The sequence below is a fragment of the Histomonas meleagridis genome (genome assembly GCF_020186115.1).
Source record: "Histomonas meleagridis strain 2922-C6/04-10x chromosome Unknown contig_84, whole genome shotgun sequence".
Taxonomy (NCBI): domain Eukaryota; phylum Parabasalia; order Tritrichomonadida; family Dientamoebidae; genus Histomonas; species Histomonas meleagridis.
Genome location: NW_027150920.1, coordinates 91,571 through 116,702, shown reverse-complemented (window position 1 = coordinate 116,702; position 25,132 = coordinate 91,571). Strand labels below are relative to the sequence as shown.

General features: G+C 28.6%; 7 protein-coding genes across 7 annotated transcripts; 5 read left to right on the top strand and 2 right to left on the bottom strand.

Annotated features, from left to right (window-relative positions):
• Positions 1 to 4,051: 4,051 nt before the first annotated feature.
• Positions 4,052 to 4,318, top strand: GO595_009108 (uncharacterized protein; the record flags this gene model as incomplete). Its single annotated transcript, XM_067922758.1, has 1 exon — positions 4,052 to 4,318. The coding sequence occupies one exon, from the start codon at positions 4,052 to 4,054 to the stop codon at positions 4,316 to 4,318; it is 267 nt and encodes an 88-aa protein (XP_067770728.1).
• Positions 4,319 to 7,516: 3,198 nt separating this feature from the next.
• On the bottom strand, positions 7,517 to 9,454 carry GO595_009107 (uncharacterized protein; the record flags this gene model as incomplete). The annotated part of the gene is made up of 1 exon (XM_067922756.1): positions 7,517 to 9,454. One exon carries the CDS (start codon positions 9,452 to 9,454, stop codon positions 7,517 to 7,519), a length of 1,938 nt encoding a protein of 645 aa, XP_067770727.1.
• Positions 9,455 to 14,305: 4,851 nt separating this feature from the next.
• Positions 14,306 to 16,216, top strand: GO595_009106 (von Willebrand factor type A domain containing protein; the record flags this gene model as incomplete). The annotated part of the gene is made up of 1 exon (XM_067922755.1): positions 14,306 to 16,216. The coding sequence occupies one exon, from the start codon at positions 14,306 to 14,308 to the stop codon at positions 16,214 to 16,216; it is 1,911 nt and encodes a 636-aa protein (XP_067770726.1).
• A 1,720-nt stretch (positions 16,217 to 17,936) lies between these two features.
• Positions 17,937 to 19,352, top strand: GO595_009105 (WD40 repeat-like protein; the record flags this gene model as incomplete). Its single annotated transcript, XM_067922754.1, has 1 exon — positions 17,937 to 19,352. One exon carries the CDS (start codon positions 17,937 to 17,939, stop codon positions 19,350 to 19,352), a length of 1,416 nt encoding a protein of 471 aa, XP_067770725.1.
• Positions 19,353 to 19,675: 323 nt separating this feature from the next.
• On the top strand, positions 19,676 to 20,998 carry GO595_009104 (elongation factor 1 alpha; the record flags this gene model as incomplete). The annotated part of the gene is made up of 1 exon (XM_067922753.1): positions 19,676 to 20,998. The coding sequence occupies one exon, from the start codon at positions 19,676 to 19,678 to the stop codon at positions 20,996 to 20,998; it is 1,323 nt and encodes a 440-aa protein (XP_067770724.1).
• Positions 20,999 to 21,625: 627 nt separating this feature from the next.
• On the top strand, positions 21,626 to 22,723 carry GO595_009103 (ankyrin repeat and SOCS box protein 3; the record flags this gene model as incomplete). Its single annotated transcript, XM_067922752.1, has 1 exon — positions 21,626 to 22,723. One exon carries the CDS (start codon positions 21,626 to 21,628, stop codon positions 22,721 to 22,723), a length of 1,098 nt encoding a protein of 365 aa, XP_067770723.1.
• A 297-nt stretch (positions 22,724 to 23,020) lies between these two features.
• On the bottom strand, positions 23,021 to 23,743 carry GO595_009102 (uncharacterized protein; the record flags this gene model as incomplete). The annotated part of the gene is made up of 1 exon (XM_067922751.1): positions 23,021 to 23,743. The coding sequence occupies one exon, from the start codon at positions 23,741 to 23,743 to the stop codon at positions 23,021 to 23,023; it is 723 nt and encodes a 240-aa protein (XP_067770722.1).
• Between the last annotated feature and the right edge of the window lie 1,389 nt (positions 23,744 to 25,132).

Sequence of the window (25,132 nt, the reverse complement as noted above, 5' to 3'; positions counted from 1 at the left end):
ACGATTTTAATAATTTTATTGATTTAATTTCTAATGAATATGTTAAATATTTATTAAATAATTCATCTGATATTTTATTATTAGAATAATCGAAATAATTTGTTAAAAGAATATTTTCTTTAACAAATTCTCCAGAATCAACAAATGTTCTAATTGTTGAAACTTTTGTTATATCTTTTATTTCATTAAATATATATTTTTTAGTATTATCATTAATTTGATATATATTTGTTATGTTAATTTTATAAAATAATGAAATATGTTCTGAAATAAATTGATTTAATTCAGAAACATCAAAAAATTGTTTATTCTTGATAATAAATTTCCAATGTTTCAAGTCAATCTTATCCAAATTATTTAATTTTATCTTAAAATCAATTTTCTCGAGGAATTCGACCAATGATTTTTTCATTAACTTATCATCTAATGGCCAATTATTAATATGAATATTTTGAACATAATTTTTTACTTTTTCAAAATATTCTCCTTTATATATTAATGCATAATCCAAAAAAGCAATATATTGATTTTCAGTCACAATTTTTAATTCATTTTTCCCAATAATTTTCGATAATTTAAATAACAATGTAATTGATTCTTTCTCGGGTAATCTTTGTATTAAGTTTGGTATATTATTTATAGCTAATAAATGATCCTTTTGATCAGTATATACAAATGAATAAAATAATAAATCCGGATCTTGAGTATTTTTAGTTGTTATAAATTGTAATAATGCATCTTCGATTTTTTTCGGCAATTTTATATTCGTAGGTATTAAATATTGACAACAAACAGCAGATACATCATCTTTAGATGTCGATTTAAATGTATCTAATGCTAAATTAAACATTTGTTGACTATATTGCTTAAATTGATTTGCTAATTTCTGCATTTCAATTAGCGCTATTTTATCAAAAATCGGGACCAAATTAAATGACAACTTAAAAAATGTTTCAATGTCTTTTATTAAGTTTAATGGTAAATTACATAAAAATAAATAACAATTTTTTACATGTTCCATTACTATTTGATGATTAATAGTAGGATTAGTAACAATGTCAGTATCAATACCATCAAGGAAATATCCATTTAATGGTTCAATATCATAATTAAAATCATTCTGATACTGCGTAAAGCTTTGAATATGTTTTATTAAGAATTTAAAAGTGAAAATTCGAATTTCTTCACTAATATATGTAACTTTAATTTTACTTAAAAATGAATAAATGTTCGAAATCGTTGAAACATTTTCATAATATAATAAACATTCATAAGCAATAGGAATAAACATCTCAAACAAATTCGAATGAAATAATTCCGAAAGTTCAGATAACAAATAAAAACGTCGTGAAACTTCATTCTCATTAAGCCAATCACTTGAATAAATCCGTAAAATGATTTTTTCCAAGTTAAAATAAGAAGCGAATTTCTTTATGGATGAAATCGCTGTACTAAATAATCGATCTTGAGCAGATAAAGTAAATTCTAATAGTAAATTAAGTACTATATTTGAATATTCGGGAAAAACTTTTATACAATTTTCGACCGAAATATTATCAATGAATTTACAAACAGCTTCATTATGTACCCAATTTATGTTTTCTTTTTCTAATATTAATTTCATGAGCTTTATGTGATAATCTTCTTTACATAATATTAACATTTTATCAATGCACATCCCAAAACATTCAATTAATTTACAATATAAATCATTTTCACTGTCTTTATATTCATAAAATAATTTAGCAACTTCATCCGCATCATTATTATTATCATAAAAATAGTTTTGGATTGCGACAAGTTTAGGTGATAAATAAATAGTTTCGGTATATTGTTGAAGTTTGTCAAGTGTCATTGGTAAATATAATAAGCGTGATTGATATATAGGTGGATAATTATCTTCTAGTTCATTATATATTTTCTCTTTTAAGCTAGGTTCATAATGTAAAAAGATAGAACACGTTTTACAAGCATTTTCAAATTGACATAAATTTAACGGTTTCCTTCTGAATTCTTGTAGGGAGACCGTTAAGAATATATTTCTTCCTTTTTCACCAATAAGTTCATAAACTTCTTTATCTTCAAGAAGTACTGGTCCTAACCAAACAGCAGCTTCATATAATTGGTTTTTGTCAATAAAATCAATTAATATGTCAATTTGTTCTTGCTTGTTCATTGATACTAAAAGTGAAACTGATGAAGTAAATGCAAAGTTTGGTTTTTTCCCACATCCACAAATGATAGAACGAAGGATGTTTTGCTTAAGAGCAATTGGTAAATTAACCATTAATGGAATAACTTGAGGAATGAATTGAATAAATTCTGAGAGATCAACACCAAAATGAGAGTTCACAGGAATGTTGCAAACAAACTCGTTCATTCGAATTGGAGAAATAAATCGTGTTAAGTATAAAAATGTATTAATTATCGCTATTGATACTTTTGGTGAATTTTCAGCACTGCTTACAGCTTCTGCGAAAGCAGCTATGAAAATTAATGGACAGAAAGGTGCTACTGTTACTAATAGTCCTCCAAGAGTATTATATGCATTCACACGAATTGTCGCATCTGAATTTGTTGTAAATTTGAATATTAATTTCAAAACTAAAATTAAACACTTCCTGGTTTCTTCACGAAATTGAGCTATCCATGAAAAAGATAATTTCTTTCTAAACCTTGATAAATATGTGATTATTTGACTGTTTTTTACGTTGGAATTCCCATTTGCAGCATTATAAAGGAACATAAAATTTTCATCTTCTTCAAGAACTCCCATTTAAGAATTCTTAGTCAATGGTTTTATGTTTATTAACGTATCCTTTTGACTTCACTTTTTAATTTTTTTCTGAAAGAGCTTATTCAGAATATTTTCGAAGGTGATCCACCAAATCTTAAATATCTTTTCCTTGGTGATTATGTTGATCGAGGATATTATTCAATTGAAACATTTGCACTTCTTCTTGCTTACAAGGTAAAATATTTTACCCAACCGCTTTTACATGCTTCGAGGAAACCATGAGTGTCGTTAGGTCAATACCTTATATAGTTTTTATGAAGAAATCGTATTACGTTTTGGTCATGCTGGTCCTTGGAATGCTTGACTTATTACCTATGTCTGCACAATTCAATATACAATACACTATCAATTCCAGCTTTATTGTGTTCATGAGGAATTATTCGTGTTAAAATAATAAATCAAGTTGCACTTTTCGATGAAATGTTAAGTTGTAAAACTTTTGCTTGGATGAAGGGCCTTCTTAAGAACAAAAATACCGATTTTATTCAAAAGATTTAAAAAAAATGTTTAAATTAAATAGTCTAATCTGTTTTTTCCACCTTTGCGCCATTTATTTTAACCAAAAAATGCAGCAGCATCAATTAATGTTATAGCATTATTTTGATTAATAAATGAATATAACATGTCATAAAGTGATATTGGAATGTTTGATTAAAATTATAATTTGTTTGTGATGATATTTCTTGATGTTTTTTGATTTTTAGAAATACAATCATCAGTCAAATTTTGTTCAATCATTTCCTCAATTAATTATTAATTTATTGATGTAACATTACTAAAATTTTTATAATATTTAAACATTTTTTTTTTTTTTTTGAATTTCTTCTCTTTTACTTGAATTGTTTCTATATAATTTATATATAAATTAATTTCACTTTTAGCATAAAATGTAGAATAAACCAAATTACTAAATTTGATTATATGAATATGGGAAGTTTAAAATAATTAATTTCATTGTTTGTTCAATTGTTAATTCAAAGTTATCTTGAGTCAAATAGTGTTTCCGTGAGAGCAAGTTTGGATTAATATCATTATTTTCGCTATTTTCATAATGAAATAGACATCGAATTTTTGATGGTTTTAAAATTTTTTTTCTGAACTTACCTTCTAGGTTTATATTGTTTATTTGTATCGTACTCATCAGAAAACAAGATCACTTTTTGATAAAAAGTGGTGGCGAGCAAGAAATGACAAAGCTTGTCAAAAAGTGGATAAATATGTAAAGTATTCAAAACACAATACTACATTTCAGCTATGGTACAACTTTTAACAGCATATCGCAATTACTTCCGTGAACATACAAAGGGGGTTCTTGTTGTGCTTTTAGTAACAGCCATCATGTGGGTTCTTCTTTTGATGGGCTTTCTTCCAACATATGATGAAAATGAACTTCAACGAAAGGCTGCTTATTTCTTCCCTGTGTGGATCATACTAGCAATAACAGCTCTCGCAATTGTCGAAGAAAACATCAGATCACCAGCAACAGAATCACCAAAGCAAACAGAAACACCAGCACAGTAAAAATTCTTAGGTTTTATTTATTTTATACAAACAAATGTTCTTTAATTTCTATGATATTTATTTCAAAACTTAATAATCTGATTTGAGTGGTACTCATTCGGAAGATTATTTATTTCGTTCAACCAATGAATTGTACATTTCATCCAAATCTTTTTGATTTTTCTTTAATTCTTTTAATCGGGCCTCCATTTCAACGATTTGTGAATCATTATTTGAATGTAATTTTAATTGAACAATTTCTTTTTTAAAACTTGAAATACCTTTTTGAAAGGCCTTCTCTTTGGTATTAGTTTTTTTTTCAAGTTCACTAATTTGCAATGAAATGGAATCAGAAAAATTTTTTATTTTTAATTGTGTTTGTTTCTCTTGATTGCTTTCTTGCAAGGACTTTGAAATAGTTTCTTTGATTAATAATGGAATATTATCAAGAAATTGCTCAATTACAGTTAATCTTTGATCAATATTAGTGAGAACATTCATAATTTTGGAATTATTCTGATTTCGTTCTTTCTCTCGAACTTCTGTGGTATTTAGTGAAAGCTTATAAATACTTTCGCACATGTTTAATCTATTTTCAAGATTTTGAATGATCTGATTTAATTTTGATATTTTCATTGTATCTGAATAGATGCTGCTATTACACTGAAAGGAATTTGTATTCAGTGAATGAATTATTGATAATTGTTCGTCATCTGAGCTCATTTTAAATAAACGTACGTTAAAGGTTTTGAAAGAAAATAATTATTTCAAGACAAGTCTTGTTAATGAGATGTTTTAATTCCTTTTATTGTTCTAACCCATATCTTCTTTGGTTCAATATTTTTTTAACTTATCAAATTAAATTTCTCATATTACAAAATCGATGTTAAACCAAACTTTCAATGAAGACTCAAATAAATTTAACAAAAATTTATTATATTTTTTAGCATGGTACAAACAGTAAAGATATCTTATCATCCCTTTAATTTAAATCATTTCTAAATATTATTTTGAAATATAAAATTATTAAAATAAATTTTAAATAAAACAAATAAATATTTTTAGCATTAATATCAATTCCTTCTTGTTCAAGAAGTAATTTAACTATTTCTGTATGACCTTTTGAAGATGCTAAAATAAGTGCTGTTTCAAATATTTTAAATAATTTCCAAATATTATTTTGAAATATTAAATTATTAAAATAAATTTCAAATAAAACATTTAAATACTTTTAGCATTAATATCAATTCCTTTTTGTTCAAGAAGTAATTTAACGATTTCTGTATGACCATTTAAAGATGCTAAAATATGTGCTGTATTAAATATTTTAAATAATTTTCAAATATTATTTTGAAATATTAAAATATTAAAATATATTTTAAATGAAACAAACAAATATTTTTAGCATTAATATCAATTCCTTCTTGTTCAAGAAGTAATTTAACTATTTCTATATAACCTTTTGAAGTTTCAAGAATAAATGCTGTATTAAATATATTTAACAATTTCCAAATATTTATTTAAAATATCAAATTATTAAAATAAATTTGAAATAAAACAAATAAATATCTTTAGCATTAATATCAACACCTTTTTGCTTTAAAGTATATATAAAAAGTTCGTTATTATTTGATTCAGATGAAAAAATTAAAATATTTTTTGGGATTTGATATTTTTTACAGAAATATCTTGTGAGATATAAATTACCGTTTCTTGCTGATTCATTAATAATGTCATCATTAACTTCCATTCCTTCTTTAAGTAAAAATGTAAAAATTTCATAATTATGATATAAAACGCAAAACTTTCCTAATTTAACTAAATTTGTACTATCAGGAAAATTATTTTCATAAAGATAATAAAAGATTTCGTTTTTATGGAATTTAATTGTTGTTTCATATGCATCATCAAATGTTGAATGGTTTTGTTCACATAAATGAATAATTTCAATATTTCCGCCTGCAACTGCATATTTACCTGCATTCTTTACATTCGCATTATTCATAAGTAAATATTTAAAACATTTAATAGAAGAAAAAAATGCTGCATAATCAATTAATGAAACATTTTCTTCATTTATAAATGAACATCTTTCATAAAGTGATGGCTCAATTATTTGATTAAAATCAAAATTATTTTGTGATGATATTTCTTGAAGTTTTTCGATTTCATCATTTCGAATTATTTTCGCAATTTCATTTGGATTATGTCCTTCTTCAATGAATTTCTTATGAAGTTCCCAACCATTATTTGATAATTCTTCATAATTATAAATGATTTGGTTCATGAATTTAACATAAAAAAATTTTTTAATGTCTTCTATTGAGTTGTAATGTGCAAAAATTGGTAAAGATTTAAACTTATTTTTTTGAGTAATTTTTGGATTAATAAAATGACTTTCTACCATATAATAAAGGAGATAATGTGATGCTTGGGTATCTTTGATACAAAGAAAAATAAGAAACATAACATAAATTGACGTTTTCTTTTCTTTATTTAAAGAAATATGATATTTACTGATTTGTTTTATTAAATTGAAATAAGTCTTAGGGTCACTCATCTTTACAGAGAAATTTAAATACATCATTTGAATAAGAAGTAAATTAAAAGATGAAGTATGAATTTCATCAAATTGGCTAATTATATATTTAACATATTGATTAAAATTTTCATTATTCAAACCAAAGACAACTTGCTCAATCAGGAGGAGTGCATCCAATTCATTTATATTTGTATTCTTTTCAATTTTCTCTTCTTTTTTTTCCATAATTAAATATTAACTTTTTGTCAATATTAACGGTCTCGGAAGGTTTAAATATTTAAATATTTCTTATAATTCACCTCAAAACAAATGAAAGATACATGTATAAAATGGAAAAAACGTGTCCTACTTAATTACAAAACATTGGCCTTATAAACAAAATTTTTACTAAGAATATATTAAATATGATTGGACTCACTTATTCACTAAAGAAACATCCATACTCCCTTTGGCAAGGAGAGTTACATCATCGAAAGCTAATGGTTTTCCACCAACAACAGGCTTTTTTTGATTTCAACATTTGAAACCAAATCAAATGGTTTTCAAAAAATCTAAACCAACGATGCGCACAATCCTTCAAAGAAAGAACCATATCCCCAAACACCAAGAATCGATATTAACCCCAAAATTTACATAATTTTATAAAATCATTGATTAACATTTTTTTTATTAACACATCACTTCTCCTTTGCAACGTATTTCTTAGCTGCCTCGTAAGCAGCAGCCATTTTTTTCTTATTTATTTCGAATCCATTTTCAGCGCCGACTATGTTACCGATGTTATCCAATGCCTTTCTCAACTTATCACTTTGTTCCTTACCGATTAACTTATCTATTTTCAGCCTAAAATATTCCCAACAAAACACAAACGCGTCCAAATCCTCATCAGCCTCGATATCGTATGCCATTTTCTCGGCGTATATCACAAAGTTATCCACAATCGAAGCCGCGGCTTTCGCTCTCAATTCCTCATTCAAAGTCAAAATATCAAAAAACCTTTGGATACCATTTGTCATATATCGTATGTAATCGTTTGGCTTTTTGTTGTTGTTCCAATTCTGTATTGCAGGCGCTTCTTCATTTAGGAACATTATAAATCGCGTGACCATATCAGAAAGGATTTGAAGTTTTTTGTTTGTGAATTTTTGCTCGATTTCATTTTCATAAGGATTTTCAAGTTTTGTAATTAAGTTAAAGTCATTAAATATTTTTTTGTTAATGTTCGATTCGATATAATTAAGTTGTAATAAAATAGCACAAAATGATTCGATGTCCAAGTTGATATGTGACTTTATAAACTCATAACATTCATTCGGATATGATAATATTAATCGATGAAGAGAATTAGATGAAACATGAAAATTGTTCGGAGAATATAATGACTTTAAATCAACAATAAATTGCGTGATCGACTTAGTATAACAAATATATGATGATGAAGTGGAATAATCAGAAAATTCATCTTGTTGTAACATTTCTAAGTTAACAACCCATTCTTCATTTTGGACTGATGAGATAATGTCATTATAATATTGATCATACGTATATTCAATCATACGAATGAATTTCTCTGGTAAGGAATCATATAAAAATTGGGTGGAAATACCAATGGCTTCAAGTTTGTTCGTGGATTCGCGCATAATCTCAATGGACTCATTCAAAAACTGGAAATTGTGATAGAAAACCGTCGGATTCGAAATTGGCAAACTTCGTTCGATTCGAGTGATTGCCCAATTAATAAGACGAGGAAGATATTTGGGCGGAAAGAGTTCTTGAAATAGTTCGGTATATAGCTTGATAAGATTACAAAGTGTGGATGATATAGATTTGACATATTGCAATAAATGGCCAGAATCTTGAAGAGTTGGTAACTGTTCTTTGATGGATTGAGATGAAAGTTTAAGAAACAAATCAACACTCTCAGGTTCGCATTGAAGTGAAATAAGCTTGCGAAACTCAGATTTGGATTCGTTGGAATGTAAATCAATTGACTTAAGTCGTGTTTCAATGTCTTGTTGGAGACGCTTGCGTGTCTTGAAAGCCCATTCTTGAATATCTTTGACCTGAGAAAGTTGCTCATGATTAAGACAATCAACAACAACTCGAATTGAATCATCAATTCGATGTTGTTGCATGTAACAATCATATATTAATGGAGCGTTGATGAGCATTGGGTCCTTGCCAATGATTTCGCTTTGTTGTGTAGATGAATTTGTGGAACTTATTTCAGCAAATACTGGATCAGGGAAATTTGCTGCATTATGGACAAGTTTTTTGAGTTCAGTGATTTTTTGTGGAAATTCAGTAAATTCACGTTCAAACATTGAAATACATTGTGAAAGATTAACAAATAATGATGAATCTTTTTCAAGAATATTAACAATTCGTTCATTAATTATGTTTTGCCCTCTTTCGCAATCTAAAATTCGTCTTTTAAATTCTTCAAGATCAACATTCGGATCATTGATAACATCATCTACATTAAAATCAGGAGATGAAAAGTTAAATTTACTAGTCATTAATAAGGGAAGTTCGTTGTTATTACGATGTTCAGTTATTGGCTTTAGAGGTGATCCTGGAAGTGGGCCTCTTGATCTTGATTTAGTAACTTTCATGAAAGTTTCTCTTTGCTTGAATAAACTAAACAAAATCAACGGTTTTTGAACGATACTATCGTTGATTGGGCAAACAGGAAATTCAAAATTATATATTTTTTGTAAACCCAAAACATTGATTTTTTATAAGGTGCTGCCAAATTTTGAAACAAAATTTTTAATGTCATTATGTGATATCTCCTCTATTTTAAGGAAAACACAGGAAGGTCAGCTGACCCCTTCAAGATTTTGAATGTCAAATATTTTCTTCACAATATTCAATAGGTTTGTCCAATCTGAACTTCCATTAATGGAAAGCCAAGAAAAAGAATCTTTACATATGTTAAAAACTCTCCAAAATATCACATTAAACATGAACGAAAAAAGTAAGTTAGGTGATGTTCAAATAGCTTTAGATCTTTTTAATGTTAATTTTCCATTTTCTTTTAATTTTGTTCTTTGTCATTCAGTATATTCATCTTTTGTTTCTAGAATGAAAGATTTCAACATTTATTTTGAATTTTTACAGGCAGTTGAAGCAAAAGAAAAAGAATTATTTAAAAATGATTTCAATATTTTTGATATTTTTTCACATATTCTTCTTATCAAAACAACGCAAGAATCAAATTATCTTTTAGAAAAGCTTTATGAAAAAAATATTATTAATGATGAAATTCTTAAGCGCAAAAAGTCATTTTATTTTGCACAATACAAAACTTTAGATGAACTCAAAAATGACAAATATGAACCTTTTTCAGAACAATTTTTAGATAATTATGAAGAACTTTCAAAGAATGATTGGGAACTTCATAAAAAATTAATTAAAGAAGGAGTTAATCCAAATGAAATTGCAAAGATAATTCGAAATGATGAAATCGAAAAACTTCAAGAAATATCATCACGAGATAATTTTGATTTTAATCAAACAATTGAACCATCACTTTATGAAAGATGTTCATTCATTAACCAAGAAAATGTTACATTAATTGATTACGCAGCATTTTTTGGATCTGTTAAATGTTTTAAATATTTACTTATGAATGGTGCAAATGTTAAAAATACAGGTAAATATGCAATTGCAGGCGGAAACTTAGAGATAATTCATTTATGTGAACAAAATCATTCATCATTTGAAGGCGCATATTCAGCAGCAATTGAATTCCATCGAATTGATATTATGCAATATGTTCATGAAAAACGAAATTTTAGACGTAAGATATATAGCCGAATTTGGAAGACAATGTATTTATCATAATAACTATGAACTTTTCACATATTTCAAAGATGAAGGAATGGAAATTGATGATTCTTTTATGAATGAAGCAGCTAAGAATGGAAATATATTTCTTGTTCAATATTTTAATGAAGAGGTTCAAATACCAAATAATGTTTTGGTATCAGCTTCAAAATCGGGTAATTTAGAATTAGTTAAATATCTTATAACACAAAAGAAAATCAATGTAAATGTTAAAGATATTCAATATTTCTATTTAATGTTAATTTCGTGGGAAATGGATTTCTTTAAAATATTTAATTTTCATTGGTATTGTTTGATACAGCATTTATAGTTGCATCAGAATATGAGAATTGTGGCTTAGTTAAATTTCTTCTCGAACAAGAAGATATTAATGTTATTGCAAGAAATGTTTTTTAATTTTGTATAAAATATCTTTCTAAAATTTGATGTGTTTTAATGATATTCGGATTTAATTGAAATCATTTGAAACAGCACTTATTTGGGCATCACAAAAAGGTCATACAGAAATAGTTAAATTACTTCTTGAACAAGAAGGAATTGATATTAATGCTATAAATATTCGTTTATCTTGTTTAAAATATATTTTAATAATTTAGAATTTCATAATAATATTTGGAAATTATTTAAATTATTTTATACAGCACTTATTTTAGCATCTTGGAATGGTCATACAGAAATAGTTAAATTACTTCTTGAATAAAAAGGAATTGATATTAATGCTAAAGATATTTATTTATTTTATTTAATGATTATTTTAATAATTTAATATTTCAAAATAATATTTGGAAATTATTTAAATTATTTTATACAGCACTTATGTGGGCATCTTGGAATGGTCATATAGAAATAGTTAAATTACTTCTTGAACAAAAAGGAATTGATATTAATGCTAAAGATATTTATTTGTTTTATTTAAAATTTATTTTAATAATTTAATATTTCAAAATAATATTTGGAAATTATTTAAATTATTTTATACAGCACTTATGTGGGCATCTTGGAATGGTCATATAGAAATAGTTAAATTACTTCTTGAACAAAAAGGAATTGATATTAATGCTAAAAATATTTATTTGTTTTGTTTTGGATTTATATGAATAATTTAGTATTTCAAAATAATATTTGGAAATTATGTAAATTATTTTATACAGCACATATTTTAGCATCTTTAAATGGTCATACAGAAATAGTTAAATTACTTCTTGAACAAAAAGGAATTGATATTAATGCTAAAGATATTTATTTATTTTATTTAATGATTATTTTAATAATTTAATATTTCAAAATAATATTTGGAAATTATTTAAATTATTTTATACAGCACTTATGTGGGCATCTTGGAATGGTCATATAGAAATAGTTAAATTACTTCTTGAACAAAAAGGAATTGATATTAATGCTAAAAATATTTATTTGTTTTGTTTTGATTTATATGAATAATTTAGTATTTCAAAATAATATTTGGAAATTATGTAAATTATTTTATACAGCACATATTTTAGCATCTTTAAATGGTCATACAGAAATAGTTAAATTACTTCTTGAACAAAAAGGAATTGATATTAATGCTAAAGATATTTATTTATTTTATTTAATGATTATTTTAATAATTTAATATTTCAAAATAATATTTGGAAATTATTTAAATTATTTTATACAGCACTTATGTGGGCATCTTGGAATGGTCATATAGAAATAGTTAAATTACTTCTTGAACAAAAAGGAATTGATATTAATGCTATAAATATTCGTTTATCTTGTTTAAAATATATTTTAATAATTTAGAATTTCATAATAATATTTGGAAATTATGTAAATTATTTTATACAGCACATATTTTAGCATCTTTAAATGGTCATACAGAAATAGTTAAATTACTTCTTGAACAAAAAGGAATTGATATTAATGCTAAAGATATTTATTTATTTTATTTAATGATTATTTTAATAATTTAATATTTCAAAATAATATTTGGAAATTATTTAAATTATTTTATACAGCACTTATTTTGGCATCGAGAAATGGTCACACTGAAATCGTTAAATTACTTCTTGAACAAGAAGGAATTGATATTAATGCTAAAAATATTTATTTGTTTTATCTAAAATTTATTTCAATAATTTAACATTTCAAAATAATATTTGGAAATTTTTCATAATTTGTTTAACTGCAATTAATCTTTAATAATGAAAATATCCTGTCATTGCTCAAAGAAAAGATTCAGTAAAATTGATGTTCATACAAAAAGAAAAATATAAAATAATGTACTCAAACTGAGAAAATAGAGATATTCTGATGAATTTTTTAATTTTTATTATGAATTCCTATCGTCACTTGAGTAAAAATCTGTTTTCAAATTGAGAAAAAAATATAAAGATCAAAATGGAAATTTCGAAATCAATTTTCCCAAAATATATATTTTTAAAGTCCGCTCTTAATTATTATCGATGTATATTATATTTTATAGATGGTAGTTCTTGAAATCTTCAGGATGATTTTTTTTCATTCAATTTTCTTCATTTTATGATCACTTTATTTTAAATTGTTTCTAAAAAGTTCTATGAAGTGGAGGTGGGTTTTTTTCTAGCTATAATATCAAAATAAAGTAAATATTAAAATATATATATATATATTGCTTAATTTTAATGATTTCCCAAGATATTTATATTTCGATGGTCAAAAAGTGCTCGAAATTTGGTTTTTTGTGTGTGTTTTGTTATGTGATCATTTTCAATCAAAATTTTTGTAATTAAAATAGTTATATTTGGTAGATAGAAAACAAATATGAAAGAATAAAAAAAAGCTCCTCTACATTAGTTACATTATGGCTATCTATAATTATTTTCAGATGCTGATTTGAAATATGATAAATTGTGATTGATATTAAATAAAAAACAAAACACGATTTTAATAACATCATGTATACCCATTGATAACTTTATCATGAAAGATTTTTATGAAAAAAATCGTTACTATACCATGTATATGTTACATGGTATTATATTTTTCCTCAACTGATTTTATGTTTTAAAGAGTCAAATATAAACCATTAAATAAGATATGAAAAATTTTAAATATAAAGATTGATGTTATCTGTATAAAATTCATATGTGAATAGTAATATATATAAATAACAGATCAGAAAAGAAAAAATTCACAAATATTTTGAGAAATTCATGATCAAAAAATGAAATATGATTTTATTAGAAATAGATTTGATATTGAAATATGTCTGCTTTATTTTATACATATTTTATTAGTAATTAACCAAAAGATCAATGTGTTTGTCTTTCATCATTTTAAATGGAGTCTTTTGAAATTGAATACCTTATACCAAAAGTTAAGTGATTAAGTAAAAAAGTTCATCTTTTTCTATTAAATGCAGCGGTTATATAAATCAACCTGAAATCGGCCACGTCCTTGTAAAATGCTGTCAATTTATTGAATCAATTCAAATATTGTCAAAGTAAGATTTTATTCGGTGTGGGCCTTTGAATTGAAAGGCCAAATTCAGCTTTTTGAAAGCGGGTACCCTCGAAAACCCACCCATTTTTTTGTAATAAAAATTCTGAACTTGTTCAAAAAGTGGACAGGCGAAAAGAAAGCAGACCGAAATGTCTTTTGGTGGTTTCTGCGCAATAGATACTCACATTCCAGCTAGCGAAGTAATAATCGAAGGAGAACAAAATGGAATGATAGCTGATATCAGATATACGCAAGTAATTAAGACAAACGCTGATACGAAACAACTTACCTATCACTTCCCAACGCAAGGCAACTTTTGCATCTACAAATTAATCTTTGATGTTGGAGGAAACATTGTTGACTTGAAACTCAAAGTTAGAAATTTGAATGCAATTTCACAAACTTTTACTAAACCAAGCATTTATCCCATTGGAAGTGTCCCAGCCCAAACCGAGGTCAAGGTCATTGCGTTTTGCGCATTTGAAGCAAATCTTGAAGATCAACAAACAATTCTTACTAATTTTCCACTTGATACAATGTTGCCTGATTGCTCAATTACTAACTTGCAATCTGATAGTGCCAAAATTAGCGTCAATTTGAAGATTAATCAAAACGTACCAATCAAAGAAGTTTTTACTGATTGTAACTGTGCCTTTGAAAGAATCGACGAATATAATGCCAAAATCAGCATTGAAGAAATTCCAAAAAATTTATCATCTTTATTAATCCGAACCAAACTCGAATCTCCATTTACAGGCATTGCATTCAAAACACCTTTGACTACTGTTGTAAGTTTTGCACCTTTAATTGAAAAAATCGAGATTCCCGATAACGAATATATATTTTTAGTTGAGAATAGTTCCCAAATGCAAGGCCCACGAATTGACAAATTGAAGAGTTGCCTAGAAATAGTCGTTCGTTCCCTTCCACCCAAATCTATATTTAATATCATAAAATTTAGCAATAAGCATTCCCCACTTTGGATGAAATCCTCACAACTTGAACCTTCTACATTTAAAGACGCCATCAAATTTATTCAAAACATCTCTGATTCTGGCGCAGACATTCAAGGCCTTCTTCCTGCTCTTGAATTTATTTTCAAAGAAAAACCGAAAACTAAGCGTCAAATTTTCATCGTCACACAGGGCACCCCCGATAGACAAACTGAAATTTTCGAACTTTTTGAGCAGCACAAAAGTGACACCCGATGTTATCCCATTGGCTTTGGATTTCATGTTGATTCCTATTTTATTGAAACATTAGCAATGAACACGTTAGGTCGATATGAGCTTGTTTTAGAAAACGAAGATCTTGCATCTAAAGTTATGTTCTTATTAAGGCATTCAATGGTTGAATGTTTTAACATTGAAGAGATTAATGTTCCAGAATTTCAAAAGTCATCTATTCAACCGATATATCCCTGCAGCAACAAGAACTTATTTTTCAAGACATCTGATTTTGGTGACAACATTACATTAAAAGGACAATTCAAGAACGAACTTCTTGAGTACACTATACCCGTTGCTAAAGATGTTTGGGAAAGTAATTGTATTCATTCGTTACAAGCGTTTCATCTTATCCAGAAGTATCAAAGCAACATTGCCACTGAAGAATATGTTGTTGATTTATCTATCGAAAATAACATTCTCTCTGACGTCACATGTTATATTAATGTCATCGACAACAGAGTTTTCGAAAGTAATAACATCCGTAACGTTAACCAAAAGAAACATAACAATATAACGAAGTCGAAAACTCCGAAATTCGATTACGTAATGTTGTTGCTGCAACAAGACCCGGCAGGATTCTGGAGCAAGTCGAAGAAGTTGTTGAAGCTTTTGGATAAAAAAGATTACCCGAACTTTAAGGAGGCGAAAAGTGTTAACAAAAAGGATAAAGTGATTCCGACTGTGGCAGCAATCGCTTTGCTATATAAGAAGGCACTACAGTATAGAGACGCGTGGATATTCATCGAGGAAAAGGCGATGAAGTGGCTCTCGTCGATAAATGGAAGCATGAAGTGGAACGAGGTGATCAGTGGAGTGGTGCAGACTTTGTAAGCCTGAAAGTGATGCAAAGTAAGTAAATCAATAAAATATATTTGACTCTCTTCAAGTGAAATGTATTCGGTTCTGGTTGACTTAGCAATGAATGCGAATTAGGTTTTTTATGTGGGCGTTATAAAGCAATTGAAATATTGAATGTTAGCGAGTGATTTGAGCAAGTTTGGACTGAAATATTTTGTTTCTTGATATGTTTTTGTTTTATGATAAGATAGATCAATAGCACTTAAGGTTGTCTTTAGGATGTTAAAGAGAATACAAATTGAGACAAAATATCTCATAAATTTCTGTATAACTATAAAATAGAATTATGAAGTTTTAATATTACACGATAGAAATAATTCTCAATAATTAATTATACAATTTAATGATATTTTTTATTAAAACAGAATATATTTATTTGAAGGCTCCGTACCCTATAACATGAGCTTCGGCCCCAATACATCATTATTCTTCACATAAAATCGAATTTTTCTCAAGGTTCCTCTTTTGCACACTTTTGTTTTTGCTTACCTTCTTTTTTTGACTCAGCTTTATCTACACAGAATTAATCCTTGTTTCTTAGACAACTTTTTTATTCAATAATATTAGTATTAGGTCCTTCACGTGCTAATGGAAGAATAAGTCCTTGAGAATTAGATATTGTAAGTGGAGTATTGGGTGTTCAAGTGGGGCTGCTGGAGTGCTATTGTAAGCTGTGATCAAAGAGGAATTTAATGACTTGTATAAAAATAACATATAATAAGCAATTTGGTGACTACCATGATGATTGCAGGATATTTAATTTAAAAATTTAGTTTCTAGTGGTTGATTTTAAACGTCTGTTAATTTCCGCGTTTTTGACGCGGAAAATCGTCGATTCTTAGTAATTTATAAATGGAAAAACAAAAGGAGAAGAAAAAACAAATTCAGTTCATAATTATTGGGATTTACTCATGTTATTAATATTTGGAAATTATTTAAAATGTTTATGACAGCAATTATGTTTGCATATAAAGCAAAAATTAAAACACTCTTTCTTGAATATGATCAATTGATCTTAATATTAAAGATATTTATTTGTTTTATTTAAAATTGATTTTAAATAATTAAAATTACGAAATAATATTTGTAAATTATTTCAATTATTTAATACATTACTTATTTTAGTATCTTCAAATGGGCATATAGGAAATGTTAAATTACTTTTTAAGAAAGGAATTGATATTAATGATAAAAATATTTATTTGTTTTATCTAAAATTTATTTTATTAATTTTATATTTTCAAATAATATTTGGAAATTATTTAAATTATTTAATACAGCACTTATTAAAGCATCTGAAAATGGTCATACAGAAATAGTCAAGTGACTTTTTGAACAAAAGTTAATTGATATTAATGCTAATGGTGATGGATTGCCTTATTTAAAATATATTTTAATAATTTTATATTTAAAAATAATTATAAATTTTTCAAAATGTTTAAAGCAGCACTTATTTCAATATAGAAATGATCAAATTATATTTTTCTTAATATAAATATTTTTTTTACCACAAAAATTTTATAAACAAGAATTGTTAATGAAACTTTATATTGTTTTTAGAAAATTATTTAAAATAATATAATGAATCACTCCATACAAACAAAAATTTTCATTTTCATTCATTGCATACAAACACTTTGTAGTGAAATTTTGTAGCTTTGTTCGAATTTGGAATTGGTCGAACCAAAATTTAATGACGAGAGTCATCTCGACCACAATTAATGGAATCAAGACATATCATATATCAGCAGAAACTGCTCTGCCAACACAATATGGAGACAAAGCAAATCGAAGAATTGGTACTCATGCAGAGCTAAAAAACAGAATTAGCTTTATTCAAGAATTTGAATTTCCAAACTGCTCTAGAATTATACAACTCACAAGAGATGGTCTGACGTTAGGTGTTTCTGGTGAGTATCCACCACAAATCAAAATTTTTGATTTAGCCGATTTAAGTCAAACCACAAACTTTTTTGTTAAGCAGATTCCAACCTATTTTGATTTTGTTTCCGATGATTGGTCTAAGCTTGTTTCCTTAAGAGGAGATCGCAAATTAGATTTTTATACTAAAGGTGGCATTTATCACACATTAAATCTACCTATTCGTTGCCGCCACTTTGTTTATAATAGACCCACAGCCGATCTTCTTCTTTCTTCTGAAGATTCCCAAATTCTTCGACTTAATCTTGAGCTTGGACATTTTGTTCCCTCAATTCCATGCTGCGAACAGTATGGAAATTTCATCACTGTCTCAGATGTCCACCAACTTATCTGTTGTGGTTATGAAAATGGAGTAATTGAATTTTTCGATCCACGTGACAAACGTTCAATCACAGCCATTAAACTTGAAAGCGAAGTTACTCGGCTTTGCTTTGATAACACAGGTCTTAAACTAGCTGTAGGCTTATCTAATGGGAAAGTATCTGTATTTGATATTCGTTCATCAACACCACAATTTTCATATTCGCATCGAAATCAATTTCCTATCCATTCTATATCATTCCATAGCAATCATAAAATCATTTCTGGCGATCGAAGAGGCTGTCGAATCTATAACGAAACCGATGGCACTTTTTACACGTCATTTGAAACACGTTCGCGAATGAATAATGTCATTTCGTATCCTGATAGTGGACTTTTATTTGCGGCTGTTGATGAAGAAAAGATTCAAGCGATGTTAATACCTGATTTAGGACCATCGCCAAGATGGGCATCATTTCTTGATGATCTTATTCTTGATGTTGAAGCAGATGCTGAAGAAAGAACGCCATTATATGACGACATGAAATTTATAACCAGAGAAGAACTTGAGAAATGTGGAATGGAACATTTGATTAAGACTTCGATATTGAAGCCTTACATGCACGGGTTCTTCGTGCCGAGAGAATTATATAGAATGATCAATAACCCAACGGATGTCGAAGAGGCAATTTCACTTATGAAGAAAGAGAAACAAGCGAAGAAAGTCGCCGAACAAGAAAAGAGAATCGTTCAGCCAAGAAAGGCACAACAACAAAACCTTGGAGACCTCGAAATTACTGAATTCGACTCCAAGAGAAAGGCTAAAAAGAAGAAAGAAATGCGTAAGGATCCATATTATCAAAATTAATAAAAATATGTTTTTGTAATTAATTTCATTTGATGTCAAAAATTTTTTTTAGAACATTAATATTATAATGAATAAAATTTACAAAATTGGATAAATAAAATTCTCCATATAGATAAATTATAACATATTAATTTCAATACATATATAACGTTGCATAAAGTTTGGTGCAATTCATCTAAAACGTTTCCGCGGTCAATAATCAAAAAGTGCTTCCGAGTATTCAATTATTTGTATGAGCTTCTCAAAAACTGGGTTCGTGGTCGTCAATAATTTGAATCGTTTATTACAAGGCCAAAGTTTCAGTTCACTTTGTTTATTGTCCCATGGGTAAGGAGAAAGAACATATCAATCTCGTCGTTATCGGACACGTCGATGCTGGTAAATCAACAACAACAGGCCACTTAATCTACAAGTGCGGTGGTATCGATAAGAGAAAGCTCGCCCAAATCGAAAAGGAAGCCGTCCAACTTGGTAAGGGTTCCTTCAAATACGCCTTCGTTATGGATAACCTCAAGGCCGAACGTGAACGTGGTATCACAATCGATATCTCCCTTTGGAAATTCGAATCACCAAAATACATGTTCACAATCATTGATGCTCCAGGACACAGAGACTTCATCAAGAACATGATCACAGGTACATCCCAAGCCGATGCTGCCGTCCTTGTTATTGATGCCACACGTGGAGGTTTCGAAGCCGGTATTGCCGAACAAGGCCAAACCCGTGAACACGCTCTTCTTGCCTTCACCCTTGGTATCAAGCAAGTTATTGTTGGTGTCAACAAGATGGATGACAACACAGTCAACTACTCCAAGCAACGTTATGATGAAATCGTCCAAGAAATGACACACATCCTTGGCAACATTGGTTTCAAGCCAGAACAATACAAGTTCGTCCCAATCTCCGGATTCGTCGGTGATAACATGACCGAAAAGTCACCAAACATGCCATGGTACACAGGCGGCACACTCCTTGAAACACTCGATACACTCCAACCACCAAAGCGTCCATTCGACCGCCCACTCCGTCTTCCAGTCCAAGATGTCTACAAGATCTCTGGTATCGGTACAGTTCCAGTTGGTCGTGTCGAATCCGGTATCATGAAGCCAAACATGACAGTCGTCTTCGCACCATCAACAGTCACCACCGAAGTTAAGTCCATCGAAATGCACCACACACAACTCCCAGAGGCCGTCCCAGGAGATAACATCGGTTTCAACGTCAAGAACGTCGCAGTCTCTGACATCAAGCGTGGTTACGTCGTCGGTGAAGCTAACCGTGATCCACCAATGCAATGCATCAACTTCACAGCACAAATGATCATCTCCAACCACCCAGGCAAGATCCACGCTGGCTACCAACCAGTTTTCGACTGCCACACAGCTCACATCGCTTGCAAGTTCGACAAGCTCGTCCAACGTATCGACCGTCGTCACGGTAAGAAGGTCACAGAAAACCCAGAATGGATCCAAAAGGATGATGCTGCTGTCGTCGTCGTCGTCCCATCAAAGCCACTCGTCGTCGAAACATTCAAGGAATACGCTGCATTAGGAAGATTCGCTGTTCGTGATATGAAGCAAACAGTCGCTGTTGGCGTTATCCGTGCTGTCGAAAAGAAGGTCGTTGAAGATAAGAAGAAGAAGTAAAGACAATAAATCTTCAATACATTAACATGATTTGTTTTAACTTGTTTTCCCATAAAATCGGGTATTCTAATATATTAATATAGTTTAAATACATTTTCTAATAAATTAGAAGATATAACATTCTCAAATTCATTTATTTTAACATATTCTTGATCAATTATGTAAACATTAACATTTAATAAAATAATTTCAACGTATTCGTATTCATTTACATTTACATCAATATTATTATACCAAACTCCCACAAAATAAAGTTCAAGAAGATCGAATATCAACAAGTCTTCTAGTCGGCATAATATGCGTTTCCGTTGTCATTGTACTTTTAATTATCGGAATTATTATATTTCTTGTCCATAGAAGTAAAATTCGGCATTTTAATAAATCACAAACACACTCTCTGACATCATCAACCTCCAATGACAACAAAACAGAAAATATTAAACAAGATTACAAACGATATATAATTGAAGATAATGATCAATGGATATAATCTTTTTGTATATATTTTTTTTATCTTAATAAAAGCTATATTAAATCTGAATAATTTTTCTTCTTCTTTAAGATAATTTTTTTTTTTTAGTATAAAATAATTCAAAACTTTCCGATATTTAACCGTAAAATCACATAATGTCCCATCACGTACAGAGAACTGTCAGTAGAACACTACAAGATGATATTATCGAGAAAATTACTAATGGAGATTTAGAAGGATTTAAAGCATTATACTTAGAACAAAGCGAAATCAATAGATCTTTAAAACCTTACAGTGAAATTCAAATTAAAACAAAATACAGTAAATTCTCACCACCTATTCACCTGCACGGTCCAACACCTCTTTTTCTTGCTATTTTATGTGAGCAAGATGAAATCGTGGATTATATTCTCAAAGAAAAAAGTCCAGATTTAAGTCATACTACAGAAGGATTCAATATAATTCATATCGCTGCTCTTTCTAAGGACTATCATTGCTTACGAGTCCTCTTAAAATACAAATGGGTACTTGAACATATAAATGATAAGGTCGAACTCGAAAATATTCCAACTAAACCAGAGTTCAAAACCACAGCACTTCATATAGCAGTTACAAATCACAACTATGCAAACGCTTTTTTACTTCTTCGATGTTTTGATTTTTTCTCATCTTCAAACACTAACTCAGTTGATGACTCCCAAAAAGTTTATAACATCGAAATTGATCAAAGATCTATGTCAGGTTCAACTCCATTATATATTGCGGTTTATCTTCATGATATAAAAATGGTCAAAATTTTGCTAAACGCAGGCGCTGATGCGACAATACAATGCGATCGTGAAAACAGAAGTCCTCTCCAGCTTAGTGAGCAACTTTTACAGAAACAAATTCCCAGAAATCCGAAAGAGAAACCAAATACATTACAAAAGATCCACGAAGCCCTTAAGAAATTCACCGGTGGAGAAGCGGAACTCGATTTGAAATACTATATCCTTAAATATTCTCCTGAATTATCAAAAGAATTTGGATATGATTTTGATGAAGAAGAGGAATACGACGACGACAAAATGGAAAGGCCAATGGAAATGGTTGCTGGTAGAATGGAAAATCTCATGGAAAGAATGATTCATGAGATGAGTGATCTACGAAAAATGATTGTTGGACTGAAAAACAGAGTGGAAACACTCGAATCTCACGCGAACGGAGAGATGCGGGAGCCTTTGATCCAGACGATTTTCCAGCATCCGAATTGATGCGATTTCGGTTGTAATTTAACGTACAACAAAAATAGAGTAAAATTTATTCGGTTTTTATTGATTCATCTTGAACTCAGATGAGTTCTTCGAATCATTGGTTTTGGAAATGGTTTCAACGCATAAAAAGAAATAAGAAATCAATGAAAAAAATGAAAATTTATATATTTTAATTACATTTAAATCAATAAAAAATCCCCAAAATACAAAAAATCAATTATTATTACTATGAACAAACATTAAAATACTACAAAACATTAAAAAAAAAAGATAAAAGAAAACATTGAATAACATTTATTACCATTCAATTGCACGCTTTGGAAGCCTAAATAATCCCCTCTTACGGGAACACCTAACTATGCTTGGTTGATTGGGTTTTTTAGCTTTTTTCCCAGATCCAAATGTTCCCATTCCGTTGGTCGATAAACGAGGAATAATGCCATCTTTATCAGAGCGTTCGCAAACTACTGGTTTTGCTGTTAAATCCATTGTTCTTTCATTGTTTTTAGAAAATGAAACTAATGGATTTTGTCTTTTTGGTTTCAGAACTGTTCTTGCACGATTACGCCTGGATTCACCTCTCTCTGGCATACTGTTATGCGATTTTTGAGTTGGACTTCCTTCGATATCTGCAATCAATGGAGATTGATTAAGATTTACTGATTTCTTAGCTTCATGCTTCTCTGGAGTTATGGTAGACCTTGGCCTTTTAACCACTTTATGAACTGAACGTATCTTTTTATGTTTTACCCAATTTTCTCGAATCTCATTCTCTTTCATTTGAAGTTCAGATAGAAAGAACGGAGAAAAACGAATATCTGACTGTGGTGGTTTAGTTGCAAATCTTTGTGTAAGATATGGAGATTCAGATCTTTGATTTAAATCAAATATTTCAGGAAAATAAGAATTATTAAAAATCAAAGATTGATGAGCAGATACTACTTTGTTTGTTAAATCTGCATTATAGAATGATTGAAGTGACTCTGAAAGAGCTGGGAAATCAAAAAGCTGCTCATTCATTAGATTTGTTTATTTGTATAAAATAATGAAAAAGTTCGATTAAAAAGTTTACATCTTCTGTAATTTGAAAAAGGTAATGATATTTGAATAGTTTACAAATATGTTCTTTCCAACTGATGTAATCCATTTGTTAACTAATATTTCTAATAAATTTTCATAAAAAGATTATTGTAATTTGGAAACAATATTAAATTAAACCACAAAATATTTGTAATGTTAACAAAAACTTTTAATTCACAACTTCTCTTTCTAAAAAATCACATTCAATACCACACATGGTTTACAAATAAAACTATTTCATTTCCAGCAAAGGCGTTGTCTTAAACAACGAATAAATGAAGCCCCTTATTTCGCTATCATATTCGTACATTGCCAACAATTTGTGTGCGTATTCCGCCAATTTTCTATTCTTGAACAACTTCGGATTATGTTTCATTAGTTCTGTCAGCGCTGGTATACAAGTTTTCATATATAATTCGTTTGTTAATTTCCTTAACATTTGCGGCACAACGCCAAATCCTTCGATTTCATCGATGTTTTGGAAGTTATTTTTCGTTTTTACTTTTTTCGCCAAAAACGTCGAAACATTTGTAGGTATTCGACATTTACGTAATCCGAACTTGAACTCGAACCAATCGAATTTATGCAGAACATCATTCAAATAATCGGATTGCTCCAACATCGAAATTGCGATAATCAAAAAACCTCTTAACGAAGCAGAGTTTGACTTTAATACGCAATCGAATAATTTCTCAATTAACTTATTTTCTTCAATGACATTTAATGTTGTTGAATTAGAACCGAAGTTTGCTAATGCCAAAATTATCGATTCTTTAGATTTTGTTCCAATTAAATCGGAACTTAATTCATTTAAAAGAATTGGAATTTTCGGAGTTAACTTTTCGATTCCAATTTTAGTCTTTATTAGTTGTGAGAATAAATGCGGTGGAATTGAAACAGTTCCATTTTTATTATATATTTCGGGCTCAATTATTGTCGAAAAGTCTTTATGAAATGAATATTCAACAGCTTTGTTATATAACTTTAAGTATTCCTTATTACCAATGCTCATCCACCATTGGATCTCTTCGTCGATATTCGAAATTTTTATTCCGTTTTCACATGATAATAAATAAGTATAAATGAAATGTGAATTCTTTCGTAATATTTCATGGAATGTTTGATCATTTGTAATTAGATTTAAAGCATTTTCATCAGTCGAAATGATTTCAACGAATAAATTTAATGCTAATTTCATCTTTTCAATGTTCGCATCATTATTATTATTATTATAAAGATCTTTAATATGTGGAACTAATAATAACTTAAATCCATTCATATGGAAATTTGGAGTCGAAATTTTTTTCTGTCGTAAATCATTTATAGCTA